The sequence below is a fragment of the Balaenoptera physalus genome, assembly GCF_965194825.1.
Source record: "Balaenoptera physalus genome assembly, chromosome: 11".
Lineage (NCBI taxonomy): Eukaryota > Metazoa > Chordata > Mammalia > Artiodactyla > Balaenopteridae > Balaenoptera > Balaenoptera physalus.
In genome coordinates, this window is record NC_138896.1 from 74,855,749 (window position 1) to 74,871,453 (window position 15,705).

The 15,705-nt window shown below is 45.3% G+C and overlaps 1 protein-coding gene across 6 annotated transcripts in view; it reads right to left on the reverse strand.

Moving 5' to 3' along the window:
• The window catches only part of NEK4 (NIMA related kinase 4), a 56,104-nt gene that overhangs the window by 38,597 nt on the left and 1,802 nt on the right, over positions 1-15,705 (reverse strand). For 2 of the 6 annotated variants that reach the window (XM_082414467.1, XM_082414465.1), the window contains exon 2: positions 12,956-13,074. Coding sequence is in view for 3 of the 6 variants with exons in the window: in XM_082414469.1 (XP_082270595.1) it covers positions 1,655-1,747 (93 nt within the window). In the remaining 3 variants the exon portion in view is untranslated. Of the gene's footprint in view, positions 1-1,654; positions 2,030-12,955; positions 13,075-15,705 lie in introns of those variants that run through there. The other 4 variants (XM_082414469.1, XM_082414464.1, XM_082414466.1 and 1 more) reach the window with 4 other exon arrangements.

The following is a 15,705-nucleotide window of genomic DNA, read 5'->3' on the forward strand; positions in this document are numbered from 1 at the left end:
ACAATATGCAAACAAACATACAGTATTATAGATTCAAAAGTATTTAAGGGTTACCCTGAGTGTCCTCAAAACAAACCTTCTGGAGACTGCCACATAACCTATTCATTTTGTTATTCACAAAGCACAAAACTGGGAAAAAGACTTGTTACCACTAATGATACTTTTTTACAAGTTAGACTTATAGCAGGGTAGGGGGGGGGTCACAAAAAAATTATACTTTCCATCTGCATTTTACAATTTCATTAATGGCTAAAAATGAGTCAGTGTTAATATACCACTGAATTAACCAAAAAATCTGTGGTAGAGATTCTTTAACCTCTAAGTTCCCCCTACAAAGGTGCATACAATATGACTTGAATATACATCTGCAGACAGAATGGGTCTGTGAATTCCATTACATACTCAAAGGGATCCAAGGCCCAATAAGGCTAAACATCACCTATCCTCAACATCCAAAATAATTCTCACTTAAAAAAAAAAAAAAAAAATCCTCCAACACCTAATACATTGCCCTCAACCAACTGACACACCAAACAATTCATTATTCAACAAACACAATCATAAATGTGTTTTGTAACAAAGCATAAATGTGCTTGGTAAAATGTAAACAAACTACTGCTCAAATGTGAGGGACTATTATTACAGCTAGCACCCCATCCTCAGCTCAAAAAAATCCCCCCTCCCCATTGACCACTGAATAAATCTCTTATGCCTGAGCTTGTGTTCCAGGCAGTGACCAGCACCTGAGACAAGGCAGAATAGGCGAGAGGACCTTATACTTATGGGGCCATCTCCCTTCAGTTTGTCTGGGGCAGTCCCATTGTCCTGGTGTAATATAAATAGTGTCTCCTTTCAGTTTCCAAATTGTCCCAGTTTGTACAATACATTATATGGTCACCCGTTTATAAACCACATTTAAGAATTGGTTTATTATCCTGAGGCTAATGGGATAAAGTGCAACATTAGAGGCACGTTTTAGAAAGATCACTGAGACTGCAATGAAAGTGATGAATTGGAGAAGGGCAAGTCATGTGGCAGGGAGGACAAGCGGGAGGCCATGGCCATAGCTTAGCTAGAGACTATGATGTCCTGGATGGGGGAGGTACCCGTGGAGATGAAGAAGAGGCCAGTTGGCTTAGTGGACAGACGAATAAGGGGGTAGGAGTGGGGGAAGGTAAGGGGGGGATCCCAGAACGACTCCCAGGTGTCCAGCTTGGGCAATTGGTTGGTTGGTGGTGCTACTCCCTGAAATGGGGACCGTGAGAGGAGGTCTGGAGGGAAGGTGATGAGCTGAGTTTTGAGCGAGTCCAGAGGTCTCCAGGTCAGACGGGGTATGGTGCCCTTCACTGAAGGAGGAATACTTGCCAGGCGCCGCCGTTAGGTCCTGGGAGTGTACGCTCTCACGGAACTGTCGAGAGTGCGGGCAAAGTGTGCAGATTAAGCACACCGATTACGACTACAAAGAGAACGCCAGGGAGTTCGGGGAGCATATGACAGGAAGGCCTGGCCTACTCTTGATGGTCTGGGACGATTTCCCTGAAGAAGTGCCATCTGAGGTGCGTCCCCTTCAGAATATCTCGGCCCAGCCCTTGGACGGCGCCCTCGACGAACCCCTGCCTGCCCCCATCCCCTGCCGGGCCCCAGCCCCGCCGACCTGCCTGCCGTCCCGTCGGTGCCTCACGAGCGTCACCTCCCCGTAGCTGCCCCTGCCCACGACACGCAGGTAGCAGTAGGCGGTCAGGGGCATGTTCCCGGAGCGGGCCCACAGTCGGGATGCGGCGGCAGCGGCGGCAGCGGCGGGGGGCGCGGCGAGCGGCGGCAGGAGGCCCCGCTCATTCCACAGAGGAAGTGGTGCCGGCGGCGTCTGAGGCGGCCCTGCCAGGGTGCCAGCGCAGAGGCCCGACCCGCCGCGACGCCGCTGCCATAGCGATCCCCGCAGGCGCTGCCCTGCGCATGCTCTGCGGCCCGGAGGACCCACCACAGAGCCGAGGCGACAGGCGGCCAGAGCGACCACGCCGGGCCTGCGCGCGCACCCTCGACCTCGCTTCCAAGGCCGGAACTTGCGGGTTTCCCGCAACAATAGACTTGTGAACGTTTGCCCTTACTGAGCGCTTACTTGTTCTTAGTGCTTTGCACGTATTCGCTCCACAAATATTTACTGACTGCTTACCCTGTGCCTGGCCGAAAAAGTCCCTGCCCTCCGGGAGCTCACATTCTAATGGGGGACTGGGGACAGACTAGATTCTACAAGTAACATTTGTTATATTTACTTTATCATATGGTGGTTAATGTATGCATGCAGCAATCCATCTTATTTTTCATGCATTGCAAGATAAATTGAAGGTATCAGTGCACTTCACCCCTAAACAATTCAGCTTGCATATTGAGAACTGCAAAAACTCTCAGAAGGACTCCATTCAAACCCCTGCACTAAGTGACTTGACCAAATTTTGGCATGGTTTTTAACAGCTTAAGGCAGTGTCCCCAGAGTACCTGCCCACCTTAAATGGCCTGCCTGTGGAAGCTCAAAACTGCCAAAAGATTTATCGTTTGATCCAGCCAACACCTCCCTTTCCTAGGACATATACCTAAAAAGCTTAAAATTATAAATCCAATGGGGCGGGGGGCGGGGGGGTGTTGTATTCCTACAACCCCAGAATGTCTTTCTTAAGGTCATGAAATCCATCCCATTGAAATGTAAGGTTTCTTGGCCTATATCCAAGAACCAATTTTTGCCCAGTTTGGGGGGTGGAGTTGATACTGCCCCTGTTGAGAATGCATAATACAGAGCATACTGTTGGGGGTTTTTTAATATAAATTTATTTATTTTTATTTATTTATTTTTGGCTGCATTGGGTCTTTGTTGCTGCGCGGGCTTTCTCTAGTTACGGCAAGCGGGGGCTTCTCACTGCGGTAGCTTCTCTTGTTGCGGAGCACGGGCTCTAGGCATGTGGGCTTCAGTAGTTGTGGCACACGCGCTCAGTCACTGTGGCTCGCAGGGTCTAGAGCGCAGGCTCGGTAGCTGTGGCGCACAGGCTTAGTTGCTCCGTGGTATGTGGGATCTTCCCAGACCAGGGATCGAACCCATGTCCCCTGCATTGGCAGGGGGATTCTTAACCACTGCGCCACCAGGGAAGTCCCTAGCATACTATTGTTGAAAAAACAAAATTCAACTGAGTAAAATTTAAAGATCTTATAGTCTTTTTCTGCACTCCCAATGCATGGGGCCTGGGTTCCATCCCTGGTCAGGGAACTAGATCCCACATGCCACAACTAAGAATTCGCATGCCACAACTAAAGATCCCGCATGCCGCAACGAAGATCCCACACGCGGTAATGAAGATTCCCATAAATACTAAAAATAAAGATCTTATAGTCTTTATTCAGCATGAATTCAACATGAGTTGGGCAGCAGCATCCCATTTAAGCAGAGAGAAAGGAGCTCTGAGGAGCTACAGAAAATGAAAGACTTTTATAAACAGAAGAGCATTGGAATAAGGAGTTATACCAGCAAAAAGTGGATTTGTTGTGGCAAGGTCACCTTCCTTTAGGGGATGCAGGGGTCTATCAGGCAGATTACCTCACTAGTGCCAACCAGGTGATTCCCGATCGACTGGCTTAAGATTACATTTCTGGGAGAGGCTGAAACTATAAGTCTCAATTAGATGAAATGGGGCTTAGCATGAGTGACTCCACTTGGGACCTGTTGTCTTGTTTTTAACAATTCCCCCCTTTTAATCAGGCTCTCAGCCTAACTGAAAGATGTGATAAAAATTTAAGGCATTACTGCCACTCCCACCTACCGCTCTGAAGTTCTCCCAGTTTTTGCTGATCCTGTGTGGTGTTCACAGGTCGTGACATCTTTTTGCTAAATCTCTCTGTGGTATAGAAATATCATGACTTTGGGTTCACATTCTTTATGTCAATCATTCTCTTCGTTCCTTTTCTGATGTTCTAGTCTTAGGGAGATCATTTGTTGGTGGTTAGCAGCTGCAAACATGCATTTAAAGCTATTGAGAGGGGATTCCCTGGCGGTTCAGTGGTTAAGACCCTGCACTTCCACTGCAGGGGGCACACGTTTGATCCCTGGCCAGGAAACTAAGATTTAAAAAAAAAAAAAAAAAGCTTTTGATAGAATACATCACACCAGGGAGACAACTATGAGTATTATAAGCAGAATAAATTCCCAATGTCTGGTGTGCACTTTGGAGCCACGGTCTCCAAGCTCCAAACCAATCAAAATCAAATAAGTCAAAGAAAGACCGACCCTGTGGAAGAAGGAGTCACTTTCTTAAGCCAAGTGGCTTGCTCAATGATCTTATCCCAGAAATGTTAATCTAGGTGCAGCAAGTGGTGTTGGCCACAGCACAGACACCTCCCTGGTCAGCTAAATGATAATCAAGAGCTATCATATCACCAAAAACAACTTTGACCACAGAATCTAGGGATTTTTGTTGGGCAGTTATTGCTTTAGCAGCAGATTCTGCAATGTCTTCAAGAGTTAAAAGGAGGTTCCTGGTCATAGCCTCATGTGCACTTGCTCCTAGCCAGGGGAGTTAAATGAATGTAATTTTGACTTATGTATGCCTCCTGGTAATTTCCCTTTGAGTCTGTGACTCAGGACTGTAAAGGTGACAGCCACGGAGACCAGCAAAATTTAAGGGTCTGTAGACCACACAGATGGTTTTATTCTGGATACCCTTGCCTTGTGTCCCTTTCTTTGTGCAGAGCCTGGATGCAAGGTTCCCCATGTTTGGAGTTGTCAATCAGAGACAGGGAAATGCATCCCCAGGGTTAAGGAGTCTGACATGATAGGGAAGAGACTGAGTTTGTTCCAGAAAAACTGAGGCATTGGAAATCAGAAAGAAGTTTGTGACAGGCAGAACTACAGAGTCATCAGCATGTGGCAAGTCCAACAGTCTTTTGGAGGTTGGATTACCTCCCTTTGAAATGGCCTGAGATACAAAGGTGGTCAAAAGAATCATAAAGACCTTCATCATGTAAGTATTAGGAAAAGGATGGTCAGAGAGAGAAGAAGGAATGAAAGAAACATTCTTGATCCAACGTCTTGGGAGGAGGCAGTCTACCTCTATGTTGGCTTCTTCTTTTCCTAGTCAATTTGATTTTGAGGTCTCCAGCTGGTGTGCAATTCCTAGAGTCTGAAGGAACCCTTTTTAATTGGGAGATGTGGACCCAAGGTTCAAGTCCCTGAAGTTTGGCTGCCATCTGGGTAGTGAAGAGGACCTGGTATAGTCCCTTCCAAGGAGATTCAAGGGCAGTCTTTGTTCTTAGAGATTCCAAATCAGAAGGATGGGAGAGAACTGGAAACATTAGTTTGGAGATTCACAGCCAGATATTTGAGGAAAGTAGAAGAATTCAGGACCCAGTCCAGTTTACAGGTATATAACAAAACCTCAAAGACAATTAACAGGACCAGAATCTAGTATCTACAAAAGTGCAAACATAATTTTTCTCTCTACAATCACAAAGATAATTTACCAAAGATAATCGCAGTAAAACTAATATTTTTGCATTAAACTTGGCATGATTATTTACATAAACAAGAGTAGCAACTGACCATATAAGCTCTTTTAAAGCTTGCTTTACTGAAATTTCATAAGGAGTCTCAGATTGAACTCTTAAAATCCTCTGAGGCAGGAAGCCAAGCCAAGAACTCACCATCAGATTTTACCTGCAATACTTATGGTTTGGGTGAATTCCTCTCCTGACGTTCCTGGATCTGCCAGGAAGTGACCTTCCTTACTCACCTGGTAAGGCTACCAGGAACGCTAGAAGCAATGTACCAGGCCAATTCTTCCAAGCAGTCCTTAAACTGTCTTGTCATATGTGAATGCACATCTCTCTTAAATGTAACAGTCCAGCCAAAGCCATGGTAATATAGTCACTGGTTTCCAATTGTGTCCTGTTACAAGGAGGACAGATTTTTATTGAACTTATGCAAATAACTAATTATATTGCCAATCATTCTACTTTCTTTTCCTTTTTTTTTTTTTCCTTGGCTGTGTTGGGTCTTCGTTGCTGTGTGCGGGCTTTCTCCAGTTGCAGCGAGCAAGGGCTACTCTTTGTTGCGGTGCACGGGCTTCTCATTGCGGTGGCTTCTCCTGTTGCAGAGCACGGGCTCTAGGGTGCGCAGGCTTCAGTAGTTGTGGCACACAGGCTCAACAGTTGTGGCTTGCGGGCTCTAGAGTGCAGGCTCAGTAGTTGTGGTGCACAGGTTTAGTTGCTCCACGGCATGTGGGATCTTCCCAGACCAGGGATCGAACCTCTGTCCCCTGCAGTGGCAGGTGGATTCTTAACCACTGCACCACCAGGGAAGTCCATCTACTTTCTTTACCTACTTTTCATACACAGTTGTTTCCTTTCACCCTTATTATTTCTAAGTAGTTTCAATTACATATGTTAATTAGAACTCTTAACCCTTAGAATCCTTAATTTCTAGTGAAAACTAAGAAGTGAGTAATCGTAGACAGTCTCTTACACTAGCATTCTGTGGACTGGCAGACATAAATACATTCCATAATTTCTAGGAGTATATTCTTCCTCATAGTAAATTTTCCAATGTAGCAGAAAAGATTTTTACTAATAGACCTAAATATATTTAGGCTCTTTTTTTTTTTTTTTTTGTAAAAGGAAACCAAAAGTGGATAAACTTATGTTCAGTGATTAATGTTTCAGTATTTTATTTTATTTGAAAATGATCTAAATATTTGATAAATGTCCATTATTTAACTTATCTCAGTATAACTTTAAGGTTTCAAGTAACCAGAAAGATTTTGGAAACTATTTAAGTAGACATGCCATAAAATAAAATCATTGCTGAAGTGTTTGCCTAAAGACTCTTATCCCATTTACGTCTATTTAATTCACTTTTTCTTTTTTTTTTTTTTTAATTATTTATTTATTTATTTTTGGCTGCGTTGGATCTTAGTTGCGGCAAACGGGATCTTTCATTGCGGGGTGCAGGCTTCTCTCTACTTGTGGCACGCAGGCTCCAGAGCACACAGGCTCTGTAATTGCGGCACGTGGGCTTAGTTGCCCCGCGGCACGTGGGATCTTAGTTCTCCAACCAGGGATCGAACCAGCATCCCCTGCATTGCAAGACTGATTCTTAACCACTGGACCACCAGGGAAGTCCCAATTCACTTGTTCCTAACATGAAAATTTCATCATACCAAGTTGTTTTTCTTGCTAACAAATTCGGTAACAGAAACAACATGAACTTATTTAGCTAGTGTACTCAGGTGGAATAAAAGTTGTATTCTGCATTATTTTTAATGATAACTCTGAAGACATACCTATTTTAATTAAACCAACAAACTTAAACTAGCTTTTATTTACCAAAGATTACTTCAGGTCACATGAACTTGAAAAACATTTGGGTTAGTTTTTATATTTCTGAGAGTTTTAGGAATCCTTAATTCATATAAGTGCTTGTGGACAGGGAATTTTGCCTGCCATTCCAGTGAACAATGTTGCCCACCATCCCAGTTCTACAAGGATCCAGCCGTTAGCTACAGCAGCCCACGGTGCTCCCTGAGGGTAATTCAGGATGGGGAAAAACAGGAGGCATTCTGCGCTTTGGATATTGGCATTAGATAGTTAAGATGCATTTCTAAGGCATAATTTCTATGAACCCAGATTCTTGTGTCTTCCCATACGTAGGAAAGCACTCCAATCATTGACCTGAGGCATCTGTTCCTTGTGATTAGCAATAATCTTTTGACGTTCTGAGGCAGGAGATAGATGGGCTCCAGGTTAGACATTTACAGCCAGCCTCCTGTTTACACTTGCAGACAGAAATAACAACAGGAACAGGGCAAATAGCTGGACTTTGCCTCTAGTGACCTAGAGATTGTCATACTAAGTGAAGTAAGTCAGACACAGAAAGACAAATATGATATGATATTGCTTATATGTGGAATCTAAAAAAAAAAAAGGGTATAAATGAACTTATTTACAAAACAGAAGTAGAGTCATGGATGTAGAAAACAAACTTATGGTTACCAGGGGAAAAGGGGGGGAGGGGAGGGATAAATTGGGAGATTGGGACTGACATATACACACTACTATATATAAAATAGATAACTAATAAGAACCTGCTGTATAGCACAGAGAACTCTACTCAATACTCTGTAATGGCCTGTATGGGAAAAGAATCTAAAAAAAAAACAGAGTTGATGTATGTATATGTATAACTGATTCATTCTGCTCTTTGCTGTACACCTGAAACTAACACAACATTGTAAATCAACTATACTCCAGTAAAAATTAAAAAAAAAAAGAAAACAGTAATGGCAGGGCCAGAGAAGAGCTGAGTCCTGCCCAGATAAAAGATAAAGAGGGACTTCCCTGGTGGTCCAGTGGGTAAATCTCTGCACTTCCAATGCCGGGGGCCCGGGTTCAATCCCTGGTCCGGGAACTAGATCCCGCATACATGCCGCTACTGAGAGTTCACACGCGGCAACTAAGAAGTCCGCGTGCTGCAACTAAGAAGCCTGCATGCCGCAACTAAGAGTCCACGTGCCACAACTAAAGATCCCTCAGACCTCAACAAAGATCCTGCACTGCAACTAAGACCCGGCGCAGCCAAAATAAATATAAATAAATAAATAAAAATTTAAAAAAAAGATAAAAAGCCCACATATTTCTCATTCTCAAGGTCAAGGAGACCTCCCTGACTACACATGCGCAGAAAGGCTCCTCAGGGATCAAAAAGGGAGGGGGCACCACCCCATAGCAGGTGATGTTGTTACTGAGTCCAAGCTCGCTCTGCTCACTGCACGACAGGCCAGTAAATCGGGAAATGAGGTGTTGAGGCAAGGAATAGAGACTTTATTCGGAAAGCTGGAGGACTGAGAAGATGGCAGACAAGCGTACCCCAAAAAACCGTCTTATCCGGGTCTGGATGCCAGTTTCTTTTATAGAACAGAGAGGGGGAAGAGGTGAGGAAGTAAAAAGGCCATTTATCTTGCAAAATATCTCCTTGCTTGCCCCTCATCAGGAAGGGGATGTGTTAATTTCTTATTTTCTGCAGCCATTCACAGGTGGGCAGTGTCAGAATGCCTCTCTGTGAACTGAACAAAGGGACTTTAGTTTAACAGTCAGGCAGAGGGGCAGGGTTCCCTGTGGCAGGCCATTATGTATGCTTACAGCTATAGACAGTGATTATAATAACAAAAGCAACAAAAAGCAAAGGTTAAAGTAAAAGAAACAGATGCAACATGGAGTCAGGATTTGCTCTTCCCTGTTGCGATGTCAACCTACCCATAGGCCTCTTTACTAGACTCCATCTTGGCTAAGAGATGTGCACGCACACAGGGGAGGATCCTGAGATAAACCAAATATGGACTCAGAGCCGGGCAAAGCAAGATGATTGACCAGAGGAAACCCGGAAGAAATGCCCCAAACTACCATGGGGGCACGACTCTCCCTCTCTGAGCCTGCCCATGCGTGTCTATTCACACGTGCTCTTTTTCCTCCTAATAAACACTACTTGTTTCACTACTTTCCATCTCTTTGTGGAAATTCATTTCTACAAAGCCAGTGGGCCAGGGCCTTGTCACTGGCCACTGGCCCTCATGGTCTAGTGGCTAGGATTCACCTCTTTCACTGCTGTGGCCTGACTTCAATCTCTGGCTGGGGAACCAAGATCCTGCTTCAAGCCGCTGCTGGCCGAGGCCACCAGAGATCAGTTCAACTACATGTCTTTTTTCCAGCAGAAAATGTCAGTGTATCCTGGCTCCTCCCTTACCTCTTCAGAACAGTTCCTCAGAGCTGAGAGGCTGTCTCCCAGGCTATGGTCCTCAATAAGATTCCTCAAATAAATCTTAAACCAAGGCACTTCCCTGGTGGCACAGTGGTTAAGAATCCGTCTGCCAATGCAGGGGACACGGGTTCGATCCCTAGTCTGAGAAGATCCCAGATGCCATGGAGCAACTTAAGCCCGTGCGCCACAACTACTGAGGCTGCACGCCACAACTACTGAAGCCTGCGTGCCTAGAGCCCGTGCTCCTCAACAAGAGAAGCCACCGCAATGAGAAGCCCTCGCACCACAACAAAGAGTAACCCCTGCTCGCCGCAACTAGAGAAAGCCTGCAACGAAGGTCCAGGTTGTGCATTTTTCTTCAGTCAATGTGCTTAATTTTCTTTAAGCCAATTAAATAGAATTTTTTTACAAATTAATTTCGGCAATACCTTCTTAATGTAGGAAAATACCACACATCTACAGCATATGTATGTAGACACATATAAAAATACAGATTGATGCAAACAGAGAGCTCATAGCTTTTTTTTTTTTTTTTTTTTTGGTTGCATTGGGTCTTCGTTTCTGTGTGTGGGCTTTCTCTAGTTGCGGCGAGCGGGGGCTACTCTTTGTTGTGGTGCGTGGGTTTCTAATTGCGGTGGCTTTTCTTGTTGCGGAGCATGGGCTCTAGGCGCGTGGGCTTCAGTAGTTGTGGCATGTGAGCTCAGTAGTTGTGGCACGCAGGCTCTAGAGCACAGGCTCAGTAGTTGTGGTGCACAGGCTTAGTTGCTCCGCGGCATGTGGGATCTTCCCGGAGCAGGGCTCGAACCCGCGTCCCCTGCATTGGCAGGCGGATTCTTAACCACTGCGCCACCAGGGAAGTCCCAAGAGCTCATAGCTTTTGTTCTAAAATTTTAGCCATGAACTGGGTACAAAATTACAAAATTCACTAGTTGTAGAATAAGCTGGATCCAAATGGTTTTGGCCGATGGAGTAAGTTAAGGTTACCTGCTCAGATGGCTAAAACTTTTTACTAATATTTGTGGAGAAGACACTTAAGATTTTTACTTGCCTAAGTTCCAAACAACCTTTCCCCCTTTTGTTTTCCTTCTGATAAGAATGGTCTCTCTGAAGTTTGCATTTCAAAGAGATGACCTAGATAAGAATTCTGGAGAAGACCAAGTAAGAATATTTACATCTCAAAGGCACAGGGAAAAATTGCAAATTCCTCTAAGGACTTTTGTTTTCTAAGGCCAGAATTTTTACTCACAAGCCTTTTAAGATAAATAGGGGAGGTTTGGGGGTTGGTAAAAAGGACAGGTGGACTTTGAATTGTTTCTGGAGCTGCATTTCTGGCTTTGCAAAGATTTGTAAGGTAAGGACAGTTGCTTTTAATACCTCAGGGGATTAGGTTGCGACTTAAATGACGTTATAGATTGATCCACCCATCCAACTACATTTTTCTCAATTTGCTTCTTTGTATCAGGGAGAAGATCTTCAACTAATATGGAAATCAAAAAGAGTCCTATGTTCTAGATTTAGAGCTGTATGTCTTTGAAATGTTTTAGTAAATCCTTCCACAAAGGCTTCAGAAGGTTTTTTTGCTTGTTTGTTTTCTTCTTTCCCTCTGGGTACATTTAGCTTAGAGAAGGCCTAAAAAAAAATTCTTACCAGGCTCTGAATATCAGCTTCCAATTTGGCCAATTTCTGGCCAAAGAGCTACCTTGGGGGAAAAAAAAAAAAGTCCTTTCAAAAAAATCTTGTTAATTTTCAGCCAGGACAAACAGTAAAGGTAGGTACAATATCAAGTTTTATTCTCCTCTTGACTGGGCACTACAGACAGAGATTCAGGAGAGCTGAAACTGGTTAGAATTCTCACTCTTCACTGGCTTTACCAGTTTTCCCAGGATCCCATATTCAGGCTCCAATATCTACCAGAATTTCTCAAGGTTATCCATTAATTTTAATTTTAATTTCCCTAGGCTGCTTAAGGAAATAAAATAGCTGTTTACCAGAAAATCCCTCAGGAGGCCCTTCGACACTGGGAGGGGCCCACACCAGGGCCATCCTTTAAGGGTAGATATGGGGACATCTGTAAGGCCACTAACTTGGTGGACTTTTGTTTATGGTCTTGTAGTCTCTTCAGAGTGGAAAGACAATTCAGACAGAGGATTACTAGAATGAGCACTCAAGTAAAGGAGGATAGCGGGGAGCAATAGGAGTTGCATCAGTCTCATATAGTCTTTTCTTTTAGATGCCTGTGTGTCTTTAATTTTTCATTAGCCTTTTGCAATGAATCTCTCAATGAAGCTATTACGGAATTCTGAAGGCTTTTGGAGGTTTCTGCATGCCAATTAAAATAGGTGTCCCATTCTGTGTGTTTGATTTGGGAACCCTTGCTTTCAAATGCACTTCTTAAATAAATGCTCTTGTCTAACTGGAACCTTTCTCATAACAGCTATTGTAAGTCTAGATTGTCTTTGTAAGATTTTGCCATTTTTGTAGATATTTACAGCTTCCAGGACCACAGTTCTTGGATATAAAATAAGCAGTTGCGCCAGAAGGCGACGCACTCAATTATTTGAAACTCAATCCCATTTCTTTAGCTAAGTCTTGGGTCTCTTGGAGCCAAATTAATACCTGAGAGGGATGTGCTGCCAGGTTGGAGTTTGTGTGGTGTTTTACAGTGGATCTTGTTGCACAGAAATTTTCTTGCAGTCGGCAGGTGACCTAGTGTCAACCTAACCCTTTCCGAGACCAATTTATAATAATTACTAGGGTCTTAGAGTTAGGTGGTGAGTGCTCTAACAGCTTTTAAGTGTTCCACCTGTGCCCACCAGTTTTGTGGCTTTTGGCTTCCAAGATTCCTATTAGCAACAGCCTTGACCTCATGTGCACATTAACAGAAACTAACAGTAACCTGGCCAAGAGAAGGCCTTGTGTGCACCACCAGCAATTCCCAATGTGGAACTGGGGACTAGGGAAAGGACTGAACCAGAAGACCACCAACAAAGGGGACTATGGACTGGGATTCCAATCAAATAAAGAACAGTGGACGAAACCAAGGGCTAGAGGCTTGGGTTCTGGGTGGAACCATCTGCTAGCTCAAGCTGACCTGCCCCGGACTGGAAAGCCAATTAAATCAGAAGTTTGACACAAAGAGAATGGAGCTCAGAACCAGGAGGAACTTACCCATGGCCTTTGGAAGTGGCGAGAAAGAGAACTCAGAGGATTTGAGGGTACCAGTGCTTGTGTTTCTTGTCCTCAAAGCCCTCAGAAGTTTCCTTTGGATCCCACCACTGCCACCAAATCTGTTAAAAAACAAATTTCAACTGAGTAAATTTTAAAGATCTTACCGGCTTGATTCAATGATTCACGAATTGGGCAACATATCCCATCTAGCTGACAGAAAGGAGCTCCAAGGAGCTGTACGAAATGAAAGATTTTTATAGGCTGAAGGGAGCAGGAATAAGGAAGTTATACTAGCAAAAAGTGGATTGGTTGTGGCATGGATCAGGAAACAGTATCTATAGTTGAAGCTGTGAGACCCAAAGGGCCATGGGCTGGGTGAGATGGAGGTCAGCAGGGGTCAGACCACTCAAGACCTGGAAGTATGTTAGACAGGGAAAGGCCTAGAGCAGATCAGCCTTTTAAAATAATGACTCTGGCTGCTGCCAGAGGGTAGACTGTGGGAGCAGAGTGGAAGTAAGGGGAGCAGCCATCTAGGTGAGAGATGAGGGTGGTAGACTCGGGGGTGACTGGGGATTTGGAGAAAAGTGAATGGACCAAAAAGATATTTAGAGGGTTGGAGATGGGGTGGGGAGGAGTTTGAGAGTTTAGGGGAGGGAGCCATCCAGGATGCCACCCAGCTTTCTGGCTTGGATGCATGGATGGATGGTGGTGGCCTTCACTGGGATGGACAACAAGAGGAAGAAGACCAGGCTTGGTGGTGGGGGGCAAGGAAGGTCATGAGTTCAGTTTGCATATATCAGACCGAGGGGTCTGAGCAGGTCTGGGCCTACGTGCTGTCCCACAGGCCCCAGCAGCACGGCCACCCTCTCAAACCCCCAGGCTCAATCTTTAGCAACTTCAGCTGCTTCCTGTCCACACATCCCCCTCCCCCTCCACACACACACACACATCCACAGGGCGAGTCAACCAATCTTCTTCATCTGTCACATGGCAACAATAACAGTATCCATTTCCTGGGGGTAGCTGTAAGCAGTAAGCGAACTAGGGCACAAAAGATGCTGAGGAGTGGGCCAGATGCTAGTCACTGTTAGCAGTGCCCTCGCCCTTTCTCCCGGCCATGCAATACAAGTGCATTTCTATCACCTCTACAGCACAGGCTTGGAGCTAGCCGTCTCCCAACAGCCCAGTCTTGATCTTGCCATGCACCTGCTCAAAATATTGTTAGTGTTTCCTACTCAAAAGACGGGACCCCTGTGCCAGCTGGTCCCAAGCCATTTCCCAGCCTCCTTCCCCACCCTCTTCATCAGGTGCTGCTCCCATCACAGACACCTGCACCTTCCCCAATCATGCTGCACACTTACCCATCTGCTTTTCTCTTTCTCCCCTTCCCACCCATCCTTCCCAAGTGCCGCTCTATTTGCCAGGCACCTCCTCTGGGAGGCTTCTCCAAGGCCCTGCAGGGGATGAGCTCCACCCCTTCCAGATTTCTACAGCTTCCTCAGGCTCCTCTTTAGCTCTGGCCACTCTTGGGATTCACTGGGCTTCCTTTGACTTGTCTGACTCCTTTTCCCAAGGCATCAGCTCACTGAACACAGGGAGGCACTTGAGCTTCATCACTGTGGTGTCCTAGTGCCTGGCACTGTACCCAACCCAACACAGGGCTTGGTTGACACTGGTGCAGAAAATCAACAGAACCCTTAATGTACAGTTTCATGTTGATCCATCTCATCTCCCGCAAAGGCCAGAAGACAGGCAAGAAGGGTATTCTGGCCTGGGGACAATAAACCCTTTCCCAGAAGCTGCTCTGTGAGACAAAGTCCAGGACAAGCAAACAGAGATCAAAGAAGCCTCTGGGCCCCCTCACCATATCAGGGTCACAGCAGCCAGTACATCCCAACCAGGGCCACGGAGTGGGTTGACCAGGCGCCACGTCTTCCCAGTGTGTGTGGCTTGTGGGGGACAGACAGGGTTTGTGCATAAAACTTAAGAAACTGCAGCTACAAGATGGGTCTCTTGGATCTTTGACTGCTTCTTCTTTCTTCCTAATAATGCAGAGGACATTTCTGTCATTACATGATAGGCTTGGGCTTTGGAGTCTGAAAGATTTGGGTTTGAATACCTGCTCTTTCATTTGCTGTGGGACCAACATCCCAGGGACACCCTGAGGATAAAATTAGATCATAAAAGGCTGAGAGCGACGCATGGCTCGTAGTCTGTCCTTCATCATGAAAGCATGGCATTCATCTTTTGTCTCCACTATATCCTGGAATGATGAGGCTTACTTCTGCTCTTCTTTACAAAGCTGACTGGCCTAAAGGGTGTGTCACCCATTACTATCCCCAGAACTGTCCAGACCGCCTCTGGCAGAACTGCTAGAGTTGGTGCCATCAGAAACAAGGACGTGGGCAGACCCTTTCTAAGCCACCATATCTGCCTCCCTGGCCAAAGTATGACTGTCTGAAAAGTTTGTTGATGCTTAAAGAATTTTGAAAGAAACACCTAACGAAGTTGAGAAATCCATTTTTAACTGTGGCTTCTTGATGCCTGCCGCAGTATCACTGGTGCTGGCCCTGTGCCACGGAGCCGGGATTAAATGAGCTGTCTGGGTCTTCACAATTCACGCCGGCTGAGTGTAGCTCTAACCAAGGGGCACAGTCTGAGTCTGGTCAGGAGTTTGCACAGCTGGGAATCCCCCTAAGGAGAAAGCTTTCACTGTCTATTTTTCATCCCCCAAATTGTAATATTTGCCT